The 21,025-nt window shown below is 43.2% G+C and overlaps 1 protein-coding gene and 1 pseudogene across 1 annotated transcript; both read right to left on the reverse strand.

Annotated features, from left to right (window-relative positions):
* Window positions 1-1,339: 1,339 nt before the first annotated feature.
* OR2S2 (olfactory receptor family 2 subfamily S member 2) lies at window positions 1,340-2,296 on the reverse strand. The gene has a single exon (XM_036081205.2). It carries the CDS (start codon window positions 2,294-2,296, stop codon window positions 1,340-1,342), a length of 957 nt encoding a protein of 318 aa, XP_035937098.1.
* A 13,970-nt stretch (window positions 2,297-16,266) lies between these two features.
* On the reverse strand, window positions 16,267-17,224 carry LOC118528700 (olfactory receptor 13C7-like; annotated as a pseudogene).
* Between the last annotated feature and the right edge of the window lie 3,801 nt (window positions 17,225-21,025).

A 21,025-nucleotide genomic window follows, 5' to 3' on the forward strand; every position in this document is an offset into this window, starting at 1 on the left:
TTTACCTTATGTGTCTATTATTCTATGTAGGGACCACGTCTTACTCTGTTCCACATGGCACACAGCACTGTGCAGGATTCATGATAGGACCACAACTAGTATCTAATAGTTCCATTGTGCTTACCATTTATCAAGTACTTATCTACAATAACTAATTCACGTAAAATCAAGTGGTTAGGTGTTAAAATATGAAGAAATAGACTGGGGCGCCTGGGTGGCTCAGTTGGTTAAGCGACTGCCTTCGGCTCAGGTCATGATCCTGGAGTCCCGGGATCGAGTCCCACATCAGGCTCCCTGCTCAGCGGGGAGTCTGCTTCTCCCTCTGACCCTCCTCCCTCTCATGCTCTCTGTCTCTCATTCTCTCTCTCACAAATAAATAAAATCTTTAAAAAAAAAAAAAAAGAAATAGACTGAAAAAGGTTAAGCAACCCACCCAAAGTCATAGGTAAGAAAATGCTTCCCAATTTTTATCCTGCTGAGCTCTGGAGGCTCAGGAAATGGACATCTCTTGGACATTGCAGTGTACTGTAGCATATTAAAGACTTTGAGAAGTCCTGGAACAAAGAAACGTGTCAAATGTTAGCCCCCAAAGTCTTCAAATATATTTAGCCTCTGTCTGTCTATCTGTCCATCTATCTATATCTCTATCATCTTTCTTTTTTCCAGAATGTGAGTTATTATCTAGCTGAATACTAGCTTTTCTAGTGGGAATTGCTATAAGTGATGAAAATCAAATTCAAACTCTATACTCCTTCTTGCAGTTAACTTACTAGCAGTGTTTCATAATGTGAAGTGCACTGGGAAAAATAGCCTCAATTTTCTCATAACTAAAAAGAAATTCAGTGTATCAGAATAGATTGTTCCCACCCAAAAGCTATGTGGAGAACTTGTCTTTGACTCTTTTTCAGGCAAACTGAATCTAATAAAAAAGTCCAAAATGAAAATTCCCACTTCCTCCTTGTTCCTGTGACTCTCGTGGGGGAATCCAAGAGGGATGGCAACAGTGCTGGGAGTGCCCTCTCTCCTGTGTGTACTGACTGTGTAGCTTAGATACAGTACAGGCCATTCAGCTTGCGCTCATGGTTCCTCTCTCCTCGGTTTTAGCATGTGCTCAGAATGTCTTTGTGTATTCAGTTAGAGATTTATTGTCTGGCGTCTGTCGAAACTCTCAGATATATGGCTAAAACTCAGTAGATACACTCTGAAAAGATAAAACATTCTCTGAAAATGGACTGAAGAGCAAGAGAGCATTCTGGATAACTAGACTTGTCTTTTGAATGCAGCTATAATGATGGAAAGTCTTTCTCCCATAGGGTGAGAACCACAGAGGAGCCCTCCATCACTGGGTGAAGCATTTGTGAGCCATCAGGTTCCTCATAGCAGCCTTTACATCCTTGTTCCTGAGGCTGTAGATGATGGGGTTGAGCATGGGAATCACCACCCCATAGAAGAGGGGGATGAGCTTGTCTGAAAGGTCCTCTTTGTCTGCCCCCAGGGAATCCTTAGACTTGGGTTTCCTATACATGAAAAGTAAGGTCCCATAGAAGATGACCACCACAGTGAAGTGGGCAGAGCAGGTGGAGAAGGCCTTCTTCCTCCCCTCAGCCGAGGGGATCCTCAGGATGGTAGCAATGATGAAGACGTAAGAGATAGAGATGAACAGAACTGGGACCCCCAGGAAGATCACATTGGTCACCCCCATGCTGATCACATTGATGGAGATGTCAGTACAAGCCAACTTCAGGACAGCCAGGATCTCACACGCAAGGTGGTTGATGACGTTCCCACAGAAAGGCAGCTGAATTGTCAAGGATGTGTGTACCACAGAAGCAGTACCACCGATGGCCCAGGAGCTGACAGCCATGGGCACGTAGGCAGCCTTGCTCATGACCACAGGATATCTAAGGGGGTTACAGATGGCCACATAGCGATCAAATGCCATCATGCCCAGAAGCACACACTCTGTGGCTCCCATGGCAAAGGAGAGAAACATCTGCACGGCACAGGTGGAGAAAGGTATGGTTTTCCTTGGGGTTAGGAAGCTGTCGAGAATGAGGGGGACTGAGGAGGTTGTGTAGCAGATGTCCAGGAAGGAGAGGTTCCCCAGGAAGAAGTACATGGGCGTGTGCAGGTGGGAGTCAAGGATGGTCACCAGGATGAGGACCCCATTGCCCAGCAGGATCACCAGGTACATCATGAGGATGAGCACAAAGAACACTTTCTCCAGCCTTGGGTAGGCTGAGAGTCCCAGGATAATGAACTCTGCCACAGGGGAGGACCAATTGGCTTTTTCCATGTGCTATCCCTTCTGTCATCAGCAAAGTACAAAAACAGCACAGGAAGTTTCTTGAGAAGAGTCTCGGGCATCTGGTATACCATCACTCCATGCTACATGATAGGAGAGCATATGTGTATGAGAGATAAATGACTGAAAGAGACAGTAGCTAGGAGTGTGCTTAGCTCTTAGATGAGAGAAGGTCAGGCTGGAACAGAGTTTACAAATATTGCAGCCAGTTGTTGGAGAGGGCTTTTCTCTCATTGCCCATCAAAGCAACTGAGGCCCAAAGAGGGGAAGAGACCTGTCCGAGTCTTCAGAGCAAGGTGTTGATAGAGACAAGACCTGAGCCCAGCAGAGCTAATCCCAATCAAGGAGGGCTTTTCCTCTGTTTTATGATGAGCATTGGAAAATGCTGTAAATTATTTCATTTTGTTGTAAATGCATTGAAATTTCATTTAATCTGGGCTTAGATTCTCAGAGAGGAGAATCCCCAAGCTGATCCAATTCTTACAACTACCAAAGTTTCAAGCTTCTTTAAGCTTTGATTACATTTGGAAGGAACTTGTTTAAAAGCCTTAATCCACATCCAGACAGAATAAAGCCTAGGTAAAGATTTCAGCCATATGAGGGATACTTCCTTAGTCTGCCCACCCTCAGCAACACAGACTTGACTGTTGTCAGAATTGGGATCTGCCTACTTTAATACATATTAAAGGCAATATGTGGGGGAGGTTCCCTCATGGGGAAGAACTTTATGAAGTCCACAGAAGGAGTAATTGGAGTGAGTGAACCCACACTGTGGGATGACAGGCATGCAGTTTACTGACCAGTTTACTCAATTCTTAATAACCAGGCTGACTATAGTTATCAGATAGCAGGATACATGGCATTAACATCTAATCCTAGCTCATTAGAGTATTGGTGAAATCTTAGCCAGGGTGACTAAGGAATGTTTTTTCTTTGTTCTTTTATGTTTGTACTTTATTTTGTGTAACATTCTGGCTCTCTGCTTCCATTATTGTGTTCCACACAAGCAGCTAGCTTACGGGAAGACTTGTATGCCTTTGTGTAGAGGATTTCCAGTCTCTCAGCTACAATTGCCCAGACTCTATGTTCAGAATTTTCATTTGTAATGTTTCTATAGCTCTTTGTTAATTGCAGTGGTCTGTGTACATTTGTGTATGTGTGTGTGTGCGTGTGTGTGTGTTTGTGCGTGTATGTGTGTGTAGGAGTGGGTAGAGGATAGAAGATGAGTGGTTAATGAGCGTCTATTCTGTGTGTATGTGTGTGCATGCATGTGTGTGTGTGTTTGTGCGTGTATGTGTGTGTAGGAGTGGGTGGAGGGTAGAAGATGAGTGGTTAATATTAATGAGCATCTATTCTGTGCCTTATTCTTTGAAACACCCCATGGAGAAGATATTATCATTCAAGTTGGATAGGTAAAAGTAACCAAAGCCAGAGGAGCCAAAGATTGGTTCTTAAGATTGAATGACAGAGCTGGAGTTGGACCACAGGCTCCAAATCTGAGTTCTTTCCACCAAATAGCAGGCTCACTCTCTTGCACAGATATTTAAGAGAGTCTGTCTCTCCAATACCAACTCTGTGTGTCCTCTGATCTGTCTCATTGTCCAGCATGCTCTTGCTTCAGTCATGGTAGGAGTTTACGTCAGATACATTGTCAGGCAGAGTAGCTCCCCCCCTACATTGAACCCAGACTTTGTCAGCCTTGACACCAGTGACATTTGGGGCTGGAGAATACTTTGTTGTGCGGGGCTGTCCTGTGCATCATAGGATGTTTAGCATCATCCCTGACCTCTGCCCACCTGCTGCCAGTCGCACCTGCTCCTTGAGGTGTGACCACCAAAAATGTCTCCAGACGTTGCCAATGTTTCTGGGAGGAGAAGGGGGTACATGTTGTGCCCAGAAGAGAAGCATTGGTCTAAGCCAGGAGAGGCCTCCCCCATTATGCAACCATTGGTTTCATTGTGTTTTCTGTGCAAGGCCATGACCCTTCCCCCGTCCTTCAATTCAGCACATGGGAATGTTCCTGTCTGCTCAGTGCAGGCCCACTCTGGGTGCTCCACCATGACATTCTGCCCCAACTTATCTCCCATTCCTCTCAGTGGCTCTCCCAGCCCCTCCCTTTTCCTAGAAAAGGCAAAGTAAACATTGCAGTGTCACAAGCAGGATTCAATAATGACAAAGATATGCTGTGGTTGGAGAGGCCAAGGAGAGTGGCTTCTGTTAGAGAAGCCATCCTGTCCACTCCCATGAGACAGAGCCGTGCACACAGAAGCTTCTTCCCATGAACAGTGTGCTGTGGGCATGAGTGATACACAGGATTTGACTCACGTGAGAGCTGCAGCTGAGGAAGACCTTAGTGCCCGCCATGTCAAAGTTGCTGAATGAAAGCTGGTTCAACTGGAATGAACTGAATGGCTAGGAAGATCTTGGGCACTGAGCCCAGAGCTGTGGGACCTGCCCCTGCCCGTGACATGGATATTCTGTGTATCTTGAGCAAGTCCCCAGGCCTCAGTTTCCCCATGTGCATCATGAAAAGGCAGAACAGGTGCTTCCCCTGGCATCCCAACTCTGTTGTGGACTGCCTAGCACTGTCCTCACTAGGCAGGAGCAGTCTTGGGTGAAGGTGACAGCCCCCTCCTGTGTGTGTGTGTGTATGTGTGTGTGTGTGTGTGTGAATGGGATATGGCCCCAGGAAATAGTGCTGTGTCAGGCTTTGGAGGAGACTCGGGATGGAAGAAAACATGAGCTCTGGCAACTACAGCCCCTGGTGGACAGGAGTCAGCCTGTGAGAGCTAGGAAAGAAGGGAAATTTTTACCTTTGTGGCTGCATCCTACAGGTATGACACCTTGGTCTGTCACTACTTATCTCTGGAGCCATCAGACATCTGAGAAAAGGAAGGGAGCAGGGGCGCCTGGGGGCTCAGTTGGTTAAGCATCTGCCTTCAGCTCAGGTCATGATCTCAGGGTCCTGGGATCGAGTCCCACATTGGACTCCCTGCTCAGCAAGGAGTCTGCTTGTCTCCCTCTGCCCCTCCCCACTGCTCATGCTCTCTCTTTCTCTCAAATAAGTCACTAAAATATTAAGAAAAGAAAAGAAAAGGAAGGGAACACAATGCAGTCCAGAGCCCCATGCATTGTCATACATCCTTTCTGGAGAGCAGTTTGTGTAGAAAAACGTAAACCTAAAAAACCCATATAACTTAGCAATTCCACCTCTGGGGAAAAACTCTAAAGGAACAATGAGAGTCGAGGGCCAGTATCTCTCAATAAAAGCATTCATCACAGCCATATTTATAAATGAATATAGGAAACAAAATAACTGTCTACCAATAAATACCTAATGGTTCATTTCATATAATGGAATATTAGACATTAAAGTTACATTTATAATTTTAACACAACTGCATCATTACACTTCAAGAATAAAAGAGAATACAAAATTGTACACACTGTTTTGATCTCAATTAGGTAAATAATATATTTGGATAAGAATGACTGAAAAGAAGTTATAGCAAAATCAATAGGGGAAGGGATTCCTCTTTGTACCTCTTCAATATTGTCAAATTTTTTTTTTTTTTTTTTTACTTTTTATTTATTTTGAGAGTGAGAGAGCAGTCATGGGAGCGGGGGGGCGGGGAGTGGAGGGGCAGATGGATTTCAAGCAGACTCCTCACTGACCTCAGAGCCTGAAGCACACTCAGTCTCACAACCATGAGGTCATGCCCTCAGCTGATATCAAAAGTAGGAAGCTTAGCCAACAGAGCCACCTAGATACCCCAAAATTATCAAATTTTCTAATACAATGGGCAGAAATTACTTTGTATTCAGGGAAAAACATTCTCAGAACAATAACTGCCCTCAATAACATTTTGCTTTCCAAAGCTTCGGTTCCTGCCTTGCTCTCACCTCCAACTGTGGTTTGGAGCAGAAGATAGCCTTTCTGACATATGGTCACAAGGTCAAGAGCAGCTTTATGTTGCACCTCAGTGCATAGGTCACTCACCTCTCAGCTCATCGCGTGGCCATTTTGTCATCTATCATCGTCACAGGAAGATGTGGGGGAGTCCAGTACAATAAAATACCTTGAGAGACCACATTCACATAACTTTATTATGGTATATTGTACCTCTCACTGTGTCAGATTTATAAATTAAACTTTATCATAGGTACATGTGTATAGGAAGAAACAGGATACATAGAGTTCAGTACTATCTGTGATTTCAGGCATCCACTGGGGGTCCTGGGAGGTGTCCCCCATGAATAAGGAGTAGAAAGAAAGTAAGGAAAGCAGAAAGAACTAGCCACAGACGGGGAATCACAGACAGGGATGGGTTCCAGCTTGCCTGTCTGCTCACCCTCTGACCCTGAGGAAGGCTCAGTCTTCTGGGAAATCTCAGCAGGATGGGGGTGGGAATGGGACTGCCTTCTTCCCAGGGCTCCGGGCTCCTCCCGGGGAGGATGGAACAGCAATGTCAGGGCAGGGGCTTGGTGACTGGTGAGCTCTGTAGAGCAGGAGGAACTGCCTGGGCTTAGCCTCAGCTGTTCCTCCGTGCTCCAGCATCAGCCGCTCACAGTCGGTTGCAGCTGGAAGGTGCTTGGAGCAGAGGCAGGGTGAGGAGGAAAGTCCATCTTTGGAAAATGCTCTGCAAAAGTCATGGCCACCACCCCTGTCCCCACCACAGCCCAGCGCTCCCCACCTGCATCCTGCTTGCAGCCACTTCTCCCAGTCTCCTGATGCCAGACACAATTCTCAGCTCCTCACTGTGCCCTGGGCCAGACCCTGGATGCCAGAGAAAGACCCCGGACACTCCCCTGCTGGACTCCCTTTACCTCTGAGACCCTCTTTCTTCTTCTTCCCCATACATCCCTGTGGGAACCTTAGCCTCGGATGGGGTCTCTCTCACATCCTTCCTCCTAGACGTGCAAGCTGACTGGGTGTCTGAGCTACAGAGTCTTCATGGAGAGGACCTGTCATCCTGGTCTGAGGCCCAGAATCCCAAGGGTACATTTTCCCCAGCAGGGAAAGGAGTCCTCAAGCAGCAGCTGTGAACTCCTACAGGGACCCTGTTAGTCCCAGAAGCAATTTAAAGTTTGGAATGTCAAATGTGCACAGGGTACAGGCCCTAGGCATACCTGGGGCCTCCAGGGACCATCTCCCTGTCCCAATTAGAGGTAACGGCTGGGACACGGTCAACTGGAGATGGAGAAGAGTGTATAGCAGATGCTGGCTTCCTCCTGAGCTTTCCCTGGGGTCCCAGAGAAGCCGGTGCTCGATTCAGGTCCAGACTACGTTGTCCCCATGCTGAGTCCTAGACATCCAGAATGGGGAGGCAGGCCAAATGTCTAATAACAGCAGCAGCAGAATTGGCTACATTCAGTGAGGCGCTCCCATGTGCCGGTCACTGTGACAAACACTTCACAAGCACTCATTTTAATATTTTCTCCACTTCCTCATGAGCACACGTTATTTCTTGTCATTTTCCTTCTCAGCATTCTGACTAGTGTGAAGTGGTATCTCATTGTGGGTTTAATTTGCCTTTCCCTGATGAATAGTGATGTTGAGCATCGTTTCGTGTTTCTGTTAGCCATCTGCAGGTCATCTTTGGAGAAATGTCTATTCAGGTCCTCTGCCCATTTTTAGTTAAATTATTTGTTTCCTTGGTGTTGAGTTATGCATTCTTAATATATTTTGGATAGTATCCAAATATACTATCAAATATATTGTTTGCAAATATCTTCTCCCATTCAGTAGGTTGCCTTTTCATTTAGCTGATGGTTTCCTTCACTGTGCAAAAGCTTTTTAGTTCAATGAAGTCCAAGAGTTTTTGTTGCCTTTGTTTTGCTTGTCTGAGGCAACATATCCTGAAAAATGTTATTGAGGCCAATGTGCAAGATATTGTAGCCTATGTTTTCTTTTAGGAGTTTTATGATCAGGTCTTGCTGTTAGGTTTTTAATCCATTTTTATTTCACATTTTGTATGATATAAGAAAGTAGTCCAGTTTCATTCTTTTGCATGAAGCTCTCCAGTTTTCTCAACACCATTTATTGAAGAGATCATACTTTCCCCATTGTGAATTATTACTTCTTTTGTTGTAGATTAATTGATGAGATAAGCTTCAATTCATTTCTGTTTTTTTTATCCTGTTCCATTGATCTGTGTGTCTATTTTTGTGTCTGCATCAAACTGTTTTGACTACTATAGCTTTGTAGTATAGCTTGAAATGTGATATTATCTCCCTAGTTTCTTATTCCGGGGAACAGACTTTAAAAGGTTAAACAGTTTACCAAAACCACACCTTTTGTGAATGGCAGGGCTGGAATTTCAGTCTCAATACATCTGATTCTCTTTATCATCATTGATTTCATCCTATTTCTCGTCCTCATCATCATGATTGTCATCCCATTAGTAGGTGTTACTTGTACCTGAAACAAAATTTAAAAGGTATAGAAGAATATAGAATAAAAATTAAGCCTTTATGTTGTTACCTCATAAAGTACCCTTGAGGCAACCAATGTTAGCAATGTCCTTATGTTTTTTTTTCCCAGAGATATTCTATGGATATTGTTCAGTGAGAAAAGCAAGATATTAAGACAGTGACAAATTTTGCACAACAAGGCACTGCTTTACTACCTTGATTTTCTCACTGAACAATATACTTTGAATGTATCTGGAAAAAATGCGTAATATTGCCTCATTCTTTGAAATGGCTGCATTTATTCCATTGTAAGGATGTGCCATCATTTAATTAACCAGTCTAATATTAATGGACATTTAGATCTTCTGGTCTTTTCCAATCTTATTCTGTTACAATCAATGGTACAATAAATATCCTTGCATATTCATAATTTTGCATGTTGTAAAAATATACCTGTTACGTACATTTGTAATTTTGAGAGGTATTGCCAAATTTACACATTCCTATCATCAGTGTATAAGCATATGTGTTTTCTTTCTTTTTTTAATCTTTTTTTAATTATGTTATGTTAATCACCATACATTACATTATTAGTTTTTGATGTAGTGCTCCATGATTCATTGTTTGCATATAACACTCAGTGCTCCATTCAGTCCGTGCCCTCTTTAATACCCATCACCAGGCTAACCCATTCCCCCACCCCCCTCCCCTCTAGAACCCTCAGTTTGTTTCTCAGAGTCCATAGTCTCTCATGGTTCCTCTCCCCCTTCAATTTCCCCCCCTTAATGTTCCCTTCCTACTATCTGAAACAAATAATACATTATATGTTAAAAAAAAAAAAAAAAAAAGAAGATAGTAGGAAGCATATGTGTTTTCTACACTCTGCTAACATACTATTTTAGTCTCTCAAGAACTCGTTTTGGTCTTTGCCAATCTGAAAGATGAGAAGGGATATCATGTTGTAGTATTTAATACTTTAGGAATTTAAAATAATTTAAAATGTGAAAAATAGCACACATATGTAAATGCATATGAAAGTACATTAAACACATATTTTTAATTTAAAGAATAATAATGTAATAATCTCCTAATTTAAGGGGTAGAACACTACCAGTACCTTGGAAGCTCCCTGGGTATTCCTTTCCTGTCCATATTCTCCCTCTCCTCCCAGAGATAACCACGTTCCTGATTTTAGTTGTTTTCCTGAATTTTATGACTATTCTTAAACACTATAGTTTGGGATTTCACCTTTCTAAATTCAATATACATGGTGCCTGGGTGGCTCAGTCAGTTGTCTGTATGCCTTAGGCTCCTGGGGTGATACCAGCGTCTTGGGATCCAGTGCCTTGTTGGGCTCCTTGCTTGGCAGGGAATCTGCTTCTCCCTCTCTCTCACTCTTTCTCTCTGCCCCTACCACTGCTCGTGCTCTCTCTCTCTCTCTCAAATAAAGAAAAATTTTAAACTCAATATAAATCGAACCCTCAGATATTCTTTTTAATTTGTTTCTTCAGACAATATTATATTTATGAACTTTATTCATGTTTATGAGTATAGCTAAATTCATTCATTTGTATTGCTAAATTCCATTATATGGATGTAACACAGCTTATTTATATATTCTACTTTGATGGATAATTGGGTTGCCTCCTAGTTGAGTGCCACTATAAATATTTTATACATTTCTCCTTGGTACACATTTTTCCAATTGTCCTGCTTGCATTTATGACCCATCCTTTCTCCAGTGATCTGTAATACATCAAATGTGTTATATATCAAATCTCCAAACATGAATGGGTCCATTTCTGGGATCTCTATTCTTTTCCATTCGTTTATATGTCTGTTCATGTGTTGATGCTACACTGCTCCAATCATTATTGCTTTATAGTATACTTTGAAATCTTGTAGGGTAAGCCCTTTTATCCCCATCCAGTACATCTTCAAATGTGTTTTTAGTCCTTTGTTCTTCTCTATACTTATGGAACCAACTTCTTAAATTGTACAATAATTATTTGGGGGATTTAAAAATTGATATTACTTTGGGGTGCCTGCGTGGCTCAGTTGTTAAGCATCTGCCTTTGGCTCAGGTCATGATCTCAGGGTCCTGGGATCGAGCCCCGCATTGGGCTCCCTGCTCTGCGGGAAGCCTGCTTTTCCCTCTCCCACTCTCCCTGCTTGTGTTCCCTCTCTCGCTGTCTCTCTCTCTGTCAAATAAATAAATAAAATCTTTAAAAAAAATAAAAATTTATTACTTTGAATCTATAGGTCAATTAGTGGAGAACTAATATTTCCATAACAAATTTTCTGACCCATGAATAGGAAATATTTCTCTATTTTACTATCATTCAAAACATGTTATAATTAAAAATTTTATGCATGAAGGTCATGGAGATCTTTTGCCAGATTTACCCCTGTATGATGATATTTATATTTTAATATGAATGTATTAAAATTTTATATTTAAATAGATAAATATGCATGATTATTTTAAAAATATATAAATATGTTTATATTTCTTGGTATGTTTTAAAATATTTCATAACCTGTTGCTGCAGTATAGAAATGCAATACATTTTTTTGTACAGTGATCTAGTGTTGAGGAACACTCTTTTAAATATTTATACCGCTAAGTTAGTTTAGATTCTGGATACAGTAGGCAATAATAACACCGGTAAATAATGACAACTTTTGTCGTCCTTCCCTTCTGCACTGGCTGAGACCTCCAGTTCAATGCTGAAAGGTTTTTGTTTTGTTTTGTTTTGTTTTATCATGAATGGGTGTTGTTTTTTCAAATGTTTTTCCTGCTTCACTTGATATAATCATGTGGTTTTTCTTATTTAGCCTGTTAATATGATAGATTGCATTGACTGATCTTTGGCTATTGAACCAGCCTGTCATTCCTGAATGGAGGAGAGCCTCGTTGCTGCTAGAGAGCAGGAGTTTCAGCTCCCCACTAGGGCTCTGCTGATTCCCTCCTGGCTGGCAAGGGCAGGGGTACATTTTTACTACTGCCATGTCCTCCGCTGACATCATGGGAAGAGCGGCCTCACTGTCACAGGCACAAGTCCTGACTCTCCTCTAGACCCTCTCTGATACCACCCAAGTGGGAAGGAGAAGGGGCCCCTCATTACACAAGGGAGGGGGTGAAAGTGCAGGCTTCCCACATGGTCTCCACTGACACCTGGAGTGGGGATTTGTTACTGTCTGGTGGAGATAAAAGTTCCACCTCTCTGTTCAGCCTCCTCTGATGCCACATTAGGTTTAGGATTTTGCATCAGTGTTCATGGACAGTGTAGGCCTGAAAGGAGTTTATTGCTTTTCTTTAATTTGAAAAAGAGCCTGGCATTTGACCAAGACTGGTTTGCAGTTTCTTGTATCTCAACTGAGAATGATCTACCATGTAAGATAAATGTAGAATTGCAGGTAGAGAATGCAGTGGTCAGCAAGAGAGGGAGACCAGATAAAGATGCTTTTACTTTGGCTTTGTCATTTTCAGGATTCCCTAGGCTGCTAGATAGAGAACTTACTCCAACCAGCTTAATCCCACAATGAACTGTAATGTTCATGCAGCTGAGAAGTTCAAGGGTGGATTCAGTCCCAGGCCCAGCTGGATTTAGGGACTCAACATGTCATTAGGACCTTGGGTCCCTCCATCTGTTTCTTATCTCTATTTGTCTTTTTCTGTCCTCATTTTACACTCTGGTGCACAGACTTCCTCACATGGGAGGGAAGAGAGTTGTCAGCAGCCTGATTCAGGTTTTTCTATTAGAGTCTCAGATGAGAACGAGCCCTGGCCAACACCTAGCCCGCAGCCTTGTGGAGGACTTGGTCGAACTCCTGACTTACAGAAACTGCAAGATTATAAGTGTGTGCCGTTTGAAGCTAATAAGTTGGTGGTGATCTGGGACCTTTTCTCTGCTTGCTCCAATCGCAAATGTCCTGGTTAGTTTGGCTTAGATTATATGCCTTCCATTAGGCTGATTGCTGTGCCAAGAGTTGGTGTACTATGATTGGTAGCTGCATGGAATGACAGAAGAGTGAGAGGGAGCAGTCCCCCCACCCGCCCAAAGATAACAATGGGTGTACTGTGTAGGATGTAGCTGACTGCTGTGATGGCGTTCTTAGGGAGTCCAGCTGTGACTTTTGAGTGCTTATAGCAGACGTTGCAAATTGGCAACCTCTAGCCAAATCTGGCTATGGAACAAATTTTGTTTGGCCCTCATAATACTTATCTTGATATCATTAGTATGTAGAAAGAATCTACAGGGAACAGTCAGCTCAACTCTGCAAGCACCAGAGGTAAACATGGAACCTGCAGCTGGGACAGCTGCTCTGCATCGCCTCCCCCACTCCTACATCCCTTCCTGGTAGCAGCTGACTGGGGTCCAGGAAGGTTATCTGCTGGAAGAGGCAGTCAGCTCCTGCTTCACACCTGGTCCTTCCCCACAGTCCAGCATCTGAAATGCTCTGATTTAACCTATTAGGGTGATTACATTCTTGACCTGTTGTCTGTGACCATCTGGGATGTTTGATTTGGTCATGTTAGTAAAAACTTTCATTGGAGACTGTAATCTCTGGAAGATGTTAGGGATCATCCTAACCTGAGATAAATGGTCACTAGTTGTAATGAGGTGGAAGGTAATCAGCACATAAGCAGAGCTCTGGAAGCCCCCATTTGTCAGTGGTCTGTTCTAGACTCTTTGGTTACCTCCAAAAGTGTGGACTGAGTTGAAGGCTTGTTTTCTTTGCTTCTGAGACCTTTAGATCAGGGAGCCTTCATGTTTGCCTCCAAGCCCTGGGCTAGGACCTTCCTTCCCAACTAAGAGGATGCATTATACTCATGTATTATATTCATAAGATTCCCTTTCCTGCCACATCCTTGGTAAGTTGAGACCTTCAATGGGATGTAACTATACTTCTTTTTCTAAATGTCTCAGCTTAATAAAGTCATCTAGAATTGTAACTGGAGTTACACCCTTGCTTTGTTGTCACTGTTTACCTCGATGCATTTCCTAATAATTCCTTCATATATTTGTCTTTGCACATTTGATATCAAGCATTCATTAGACTTTATCCGTCTTTGGACATCTGACCATTCTCCACTGTGTCTTACATACCATATCTGTCCCAGTCCTTCCATTATTTATTTTTAACTATTTGTTTGGAGAACTTTATAAATAAAATTTCTTTTTGAGAAAGGGATTATAGGGGTATGTGCTGTCTGTGTTTACACATGCCAACAATGGGTTTTCAACTCTCATATTAGTGCAATGGTCAGGGTGTGTAGAATTTGGACTTGCAGCCCCTTTCCCTCAGAACTCTGTCAACCTTGTTCTGCTGGCATCTACATTTAGGGAGGCAGAGCAGCAGGCCAATGGCAGCCAGATTCTTGTGCCTTGTTGGGAAATATGCTTTTAGGCTGTGGAAATGTCTTTAGAATTACTTTGGCATGTATGAGAATTACAACTTATCCTTGGATCGACTGTACATAGGTATGTCTTTTGCTACAATTCTTACCTGGTGACTGATAAACATTTATGAAGAAAATATGCAGAATTTCCGTTCAGTGAAATGTTTTTCTCCTCCTTTATTATTTGTCTTTCATCTGTTCTGTTTTCTCCTCCTGAATTACATAATGGATCCCCCTGGTCTACCTTTTATGTCTCTCACCTGTTCTCAAATAACCGAATTCTCTCTCTCTCTCTTTTTCCCCTCTAAGCCTAGGAGAGAAACTTAAGTTCTTTTTAATTTAAAAATTCATTTTTAAGCATTGTTTTATCTACTTTTAAATACTTTCTACTGGATTTTATTTGATCAATAATGTTGATTTTTTTCCCCTAAGACAAGTTTTTATCTCCCAGTTACCTTTTCCCCTAGCTTCTCTTTGATAGACTGCTTTTGCTTTATTGATTCAATAGCCTCCAGAATTCCACAGAGAATACCACTGACGCTTTTCTTTACTGTCTCATAATCTTCCTGCAATAACTCTTTTTCAGGAAAGCCTGTTTGTTTGGAGGGTTAGTTTATTTCCTCCCTGTTGGGTTAAAAGTTCATGTCAGCTCTCAGAGGCTTTCTATTCCACTCATTCTTTTAACTGGACTTCTAGATTACTAACTATTGGGAGCTTGGAATTCCTCACCAGTCATGGGGGTGATTCTTAGATGTCTGCTGGTGAACATCACCTTCTTCTCCCTCTGACTGCCATGTAGGGTTGGGTATTCTTAGGTAAAAAAGCAACTGATGGTCACCACTTGGAGGCATGCTTGGTCAAGCCAGGTCAGGAAGTTAAAAAATTCATTTGATTCTTTTTTTTTTTTTTAAGATTTATTTATTTGACAGAGAGACACAGCGAGAGAGGGCACACAAGCAGGGGGAGTGGGAGAGGGAGAAGCAGGCTTCCGGCTGAGCAGGGAGCCCGATGCGGGGCTCGGGATCATGACCCGAGCCGAAGGCAGACGCTCAACGACTGAGCTACCCAGGTGCCCCTCTTTTTTTTTTTTTTATGTTATGTTAATCACCATACATTACATCATTAGTTTTTGATGTAGTGTTCCAAAATTCATTTGATTCTCCTAAATACATCTCAGTTTCCACATCACTCTGATGACCTATGGGAAGCCTCAGCTATCCAGGGACAGAGCCAGGGGTGAATAACATCTTCAAAAAGGGGAAAGAAAAAAGGCCTGAGTCTTTGATCCTTGCATTAGTTTTGCCACAACCTACTCACTCTCCTCTCTGCTCCAAAGCTGCGAATGATTTTCTGGTGGGGACCATGATTGAGGACAGGAAATGAGGTTAATTATGGAGACTTAGGAAGAGAACAATTCAAGAAACAGTTTTAGGGGGCGCCTGGGTGGCTCAGTTGGTTAAGCGACTGCCTTCGGCTCAGGTCATGATCCTGGAGTCCCGGGATCGAGTCCCACATCGGGCTCCCTGCTCAGCAGGGGGTCTGCTTCTCCCTCTGCCCTCTTCCCTCTCGTGCTCTCTGTCTCTCATTCTCTCTCTCTCAAATAAATAAATAAAATCTTTAAATGTTGGCCTTCCTACCATCTTTAAAAAAAAAAAAAAAAAAAGAAACAGTTTTAGGAATGAATGTGAAAATAAGGAGAAAGAAACAATGAGCATAAAGATAAAATATTACTATTATTTAATATGGAGTAGGGCATGTTGAAAGGTAACATGAATCAAGGACCCATCCAAATATGTTCAAAGAAAGAGGCCAAGGAGCAACTGAATTACAGATCTATAGACTAGAGCTTTTTGTAAGTTAAAAATAAAACTTGAAGAGTAATTTTTCTTGGACATCAATTAGTTCAGTAGGCATCCCAAAGATGGGCAACTATAAGGCTTGACCAATGGTATACACTTTTGTAGAAGTGCTTATAGAATGGGGCAGAAACATCCCATTTAAGGCTTCCTATTCACCTAAAGTCTTCTGTGTAATCAGATTTGCCTATGCACCTTTGAGGAAATTGGCCCCTTATCTTATCGTCTGAGACCCTCAGGTGAGAGAAACTAGGGAATAGAGATCTGTCAGGACCCCTTCACCATCACTGGGCAAAGTGTTTGTGAAATACCAGGTTCTTCACAGCAGCCTTCACGTCCTTGTTCCTGAGGCTGTAGATGATGGGGTTGAGCATGGGGGTCACCACCCCATAGAAGAGGGAGGTGAGCTTGTCTGAAACATCCTGCTTGTCTGCCCCCAGGGGGTCCTTGGATTTCGGCTTCCCATACATGAAGAGGATTGTTCCATAGAAGATGACCACGACTATGAAGTGGGCAGAACAAGTGGAGAAGGCCTTTTCCTCCCCTCGGCAGAGGGGATCTTCAGGATGGTAGCAATGATAAACACATAGGAGACAAAAATGAACAGAACTGGAATGCCCAGGAAGATGACATTGGCCACCCCCATACTGATCACATTGATGGAGATGTCAGCACAGGCCAGCTTCAGGACAGCCAGGATCTCACAGGTGAAGTGGTTGATGACATTGTCCCCACAGAAGGGCAGTCGCATTGCTAAGGATGTTTGCACCATGGCAGTCATGCTTCCAGCTGCCCAGGAGCTGATGCCATGGGCACATAGGCAGCCTTGCTCATGACCATAGGGTACCTAAGGGGGTTACAGATGGCCACATAGCGATCAAATGCCATCATGCCCAGAAGCACACACTCTGTGGCTCCCATGGCAAAGGAGAGAAACATCTGCACGGCACAGGCGGAGAAAGGTATGGTTTTCCTTGGGGTTAGGAAGCTGTCGAGAATGAGGGGGACTGAGGAGGTTGTGTAGCAGATGTCCAGGAAGGAGAGATTTCCCAGGAAGAAGTACATGGGCGTGTGCAGGCGGGAGTCAAGGATGGTCACCAGGATGAGGACCCCATTGCCCAGCAGGATAACGAGGTACATCAGGAGGATGAGCACAAAGAACATTTTCTCCGGCTTTGGGTGGGCTGAGAGCCCCAGGAGGATGAACCCCACCACAGGAGAAGTCCAATTGGACCTGTCCATGGTATATTTTCCCTGTCACCTGCAGGAACTCAGAAAGTCAACTTCACGATTCTCTGATACCTAAAGTGGTCAGATATCCATTGAGGATACTTTCTTTGCTAAGCAGCTGGAGAACAGCCCTGGCAATCTGGGGGGCTCTTTACATTGCTCTAATTAAATGCAGAGAAATTGGTAAAAATCTACTTTGTGATATTTGGCCACCCATAGAGGTGTTTGACATTTCACAAAATTAGGTTTACTTTTCCTAATCACATTTAAGATTAACATCACACATTTACCTCAGCTTATATCATGCGTGGCTGATTCATTTTAATCAATTTTGTGAGAATTGTTATACTCCATTTGTATGAATATTTTTCTTTTTCTTTTTTTTAAAGATTTTATTCATTTATTTGAGAGAGAGAGAGAGAGTGTGTGTGTGTGGGAGGGGTGGGTGTGGGTGTAAGCACAAGTGGTGGAGAAGGAGAAGCAGGCTGCCCATCGAGCAGGGAGCGTGATGTGGGGCTCGATCCCAGGACCCTGGGATCATGACCTGAGCCGAAGGCAGACGCTTAATGACTGAGCCACCCAGGCGCCCCTGAATTTTTTTCTTTGGGGGCATAAGACTGGTGGAAATAACTGATCTTCATTCTCAATTCCTGATCATTCCCCTCTCCAAGTAATTTTGCAGATGACTTCCCTCCTCTTTTAGAGTTCTCTCTCACTGTCCACAGACCCTTGGGATATTCAGTAATTCATTCCTTCACTCACCTTCCAAACTCCTTGGAGCACTTACCAAAAGAACTGATTTTCACCAATCATTCAGTGTATGGGGATTATCAAGTCCCTTTTCCTCTCTGGGCTCTGTTTCCCTAATACTCATTTTGGAATGGATTATATTTAGAAATATTCTATCCAGGGACTAGATGATCTCATGAATTTCTCATTCTTGGACTTTCTGTCCTACCACTGAGAAGTCCTTCTCTCTTTCCTTCCAGTTCACCCCATGCCACATAGTCACAAGGAATGGAACCAGGAACTGGGCTGGGCCCACAGAGTTTGCAATGAAGAAAACCACTTGTCTGAGGTCTGGGAATAGTCCAGAGGCTGAAATTAGCCAATGTGATCTGAAAGTAGCAGCCAGAGGAATTAGCCCCTAAAATGGATGAGAGCTGAGTTTTCTGGTCTTTGTTCTATGTTTGGGTAAAATCCACAGAGGACCATGCATTGCGTATGAAGCCAGTTAAATTCCACCCTGCTATTGGGATTATCCTAGTCCCTGAAGTGATTTAAAGTTTTGAAAGTGAAGTGACGAAGTTTAGAAAATTTAGACATCTGGGATTATGTCCCCGAGATCCAATTATTTTGAAGTCCTTCCAGAAATACTTTATTCCCCCTCCCTCCCTTTATACCCATCCTGTTGAGCTATTGGAAAGATTAGGAGGAAGGGTCATGCTGGTCCTGCCAGAATTAACATAAACCCCAAGTCAATGAGAACTCTCAGTAGAGTCCATGATAGGTCTAGGAGAGTGTGCAACTCACTGCACAGGACAAATCCTTATAGCTCAGTATCCCTGGCATTTCCAAATTCAGGATGTTGGGGTTGGAAAGAGGCAAGTGACCTGGAAAGTTCCTTCCTTCTTGTCTGTGTCCCACCATATAGATTGTGAGCTCCTACCATAGGCCAGGCCTTTATAAGGCATTGGGAGATTCATAAATGAATCTGGTTCTAGCTCTTGCCATGAGAGTTCCACAGGCATAGCAGCTGTGGGCTTGAAAAAAGCCAGTTGATTGCAGAAGTGATGTCCTGTTGTTTGAAGTCTTTCTCATGCTCATTTGTTTTATCCTTTCCAGAGAATAAACTTTTTGTTGGGATGGCTAAGAGACAGGTGGCCAATGTCATGGGTTGAGGGAGGGGCTGTGGGGACTCTGTTTCTTATACATTTTTTGCCTAATCCTCCTTGTTTTAGCAGCACCCCTTCACCCCTGGACCTAGAAGGACCTGGCACAGTGGCTGCTCAGTGCTGGAGATCTGGTTGTAGCACAGCACTCTCCCCATTTGTGGCTCAGGACTTGGCTCTGTCAGATCTGCCTTAGAAACGACCACTAGTCCATCCACTTTCCAGCCTTCAAAATGTTATCACTCTGATGCCCCCCTTCTTAACCTTGTGGTTTGTCATTTAAAAACAAATGAAACAAAACAAAAAAAGCTGTAGTTTTTGTGTGTTTCAGGAGGGAGAAAAATTAGGTGCATGGGTTCAGTCCTCCTGTATGCCTCAGTCCTGATTCTGTGCAATTTCTAACATCCTGTTGTTTTCTTATGTGCATTAGTCATTGTTTCTTGTCTGTTTCCATCTGCTAGAATGCAAGTTTCATAGAGGCAAGGACTTTTTTCTACATTGTTTATAAATGTATCCTAAGTATAAAAACTGGACCTGGTGTGTGGTAGGCACTCAATAAAGAGTTGCTGAATAAATTAATAAATGAATTTGTGACCTACCCTTGTTTTCTTCTTTGCTCCATGGTAGCTCATCTTTTTATATTTTTACTTTTATCCCATCTTTTTAAATTTTTATTTTTTAAACATTTTATAATGTATATAACATATTGGTACAGTAGAACATTTATGCATTTTATAAATAAATAACCAGATGGTGTAAACTGTAAGGATGCATGGCTTTAAAACCTAGGGGACCATTAACCAGATACATAGCTTCTGGCTATGGCTCCAGCCTTTCAGATATGTGACAAACCTCTCTTTTCTAAGTGGCTCTTAAATACTGGAAACATCTATCTTGAGCAGAACAAGCTTGCAGAACTCAGGACTTTTGGCCCTATTCAAAGAGAATCTGCCATCTTACTTGTCTGCACCAGGTACCTTTCTTTGTTGGAGGCCATCCATGGTGAACAGGGGTGGGTGACTGCTCCTGTTTTGGAAAGTCACCTCTGAGCTTCGAGATGCCTTGAGGGTCTGGTTTGGAGTCTCTGTCTCTCTCTCCCCACCTTGGGTTTCTCCTGCAACTCTTCTACAGCCTGTCACCCCTCAGTATTCCACTCATGGCCTTGGGTCTCCTGTGGAAAGCTCAGGAACAAGTGGGAGAGCTCACACCATTGCCTCGGCTGTTATGATTGGCCCCAGTACTGCCAGGTACACAGGAATCGGGACACATATCACAGTGACAGCCTGACTCACTTCTGCTCTTTACGGGAGCTGTGCCCACATTAGCTCTTAACATCTTATTACGTTGGTGTCTCTTTGTTGCCGGGTGGACTGGGGATACCTCGGGCTCCAAGGCCTTGACACAGCCCATCCAAAAGACGCTGCTGGGGGCTCTTAATCTTGTCATGAGAAAGAATTCAAGGACACACACAACACAGGAGATGAGCAGTACAAACAGGAGAGTTTATTAAGTCTTATTACTCACTCTCTGGACGTGAGAGCGGGTGAGCTCAAGGGAGTGCTGCACCCACTGGGGTTTGGATTTCTATCTTTAATCGACAGTTGTTAACAAAGGGGTGGAATATTCATTACTCTAAGGTGGAAATTTTCTTCAAAGCAGGTGGTCTCTTCCAGGAATGTGGGTTATGTGCCTTTTCTTCCTTAGTTGGTCGGGGATTTTCTGTCATGGCACCCTTAGGGAGGAGACTTTTTTAGCCATCTTGGGCCTGTCTGGTTTAATCTGGTTTCCTGTGTTTTTGTTTTGGAGTGCTGCCAGGATAGACCCCGACTTTAGTTAGCTGTGACTTCCTCTTTGCTAGCTTCCAGGCATCCTGTCAGAACCTAACTAACTGCCTCTAACAACTTTAAGCCCTCTCCATACT

The sequence above is a fragment of the Halichoerus grypus genome, chromosome 14 (assembly GCF_964656455.1).
Source record: "Halichoerus grypus chromosome 14, mHalGry1.hap1.1, whole genome shotgun sequence".
NCBI lineage: Eukaryota > Metazoa > Chordata > Mammalia > Carnivora > Phocidae > Halichoerus > Halichoerus grypus.

Excerpts from the sequence above, each read along its gene's own strand:
- OR2S2 (XM_036081205.2), bottom strand. The coding sequence starts at position 2,296 with ATGGAAAAAGCCAATTGGTCCTCCCCTGTGGCAGAGTTCATTATCCTG.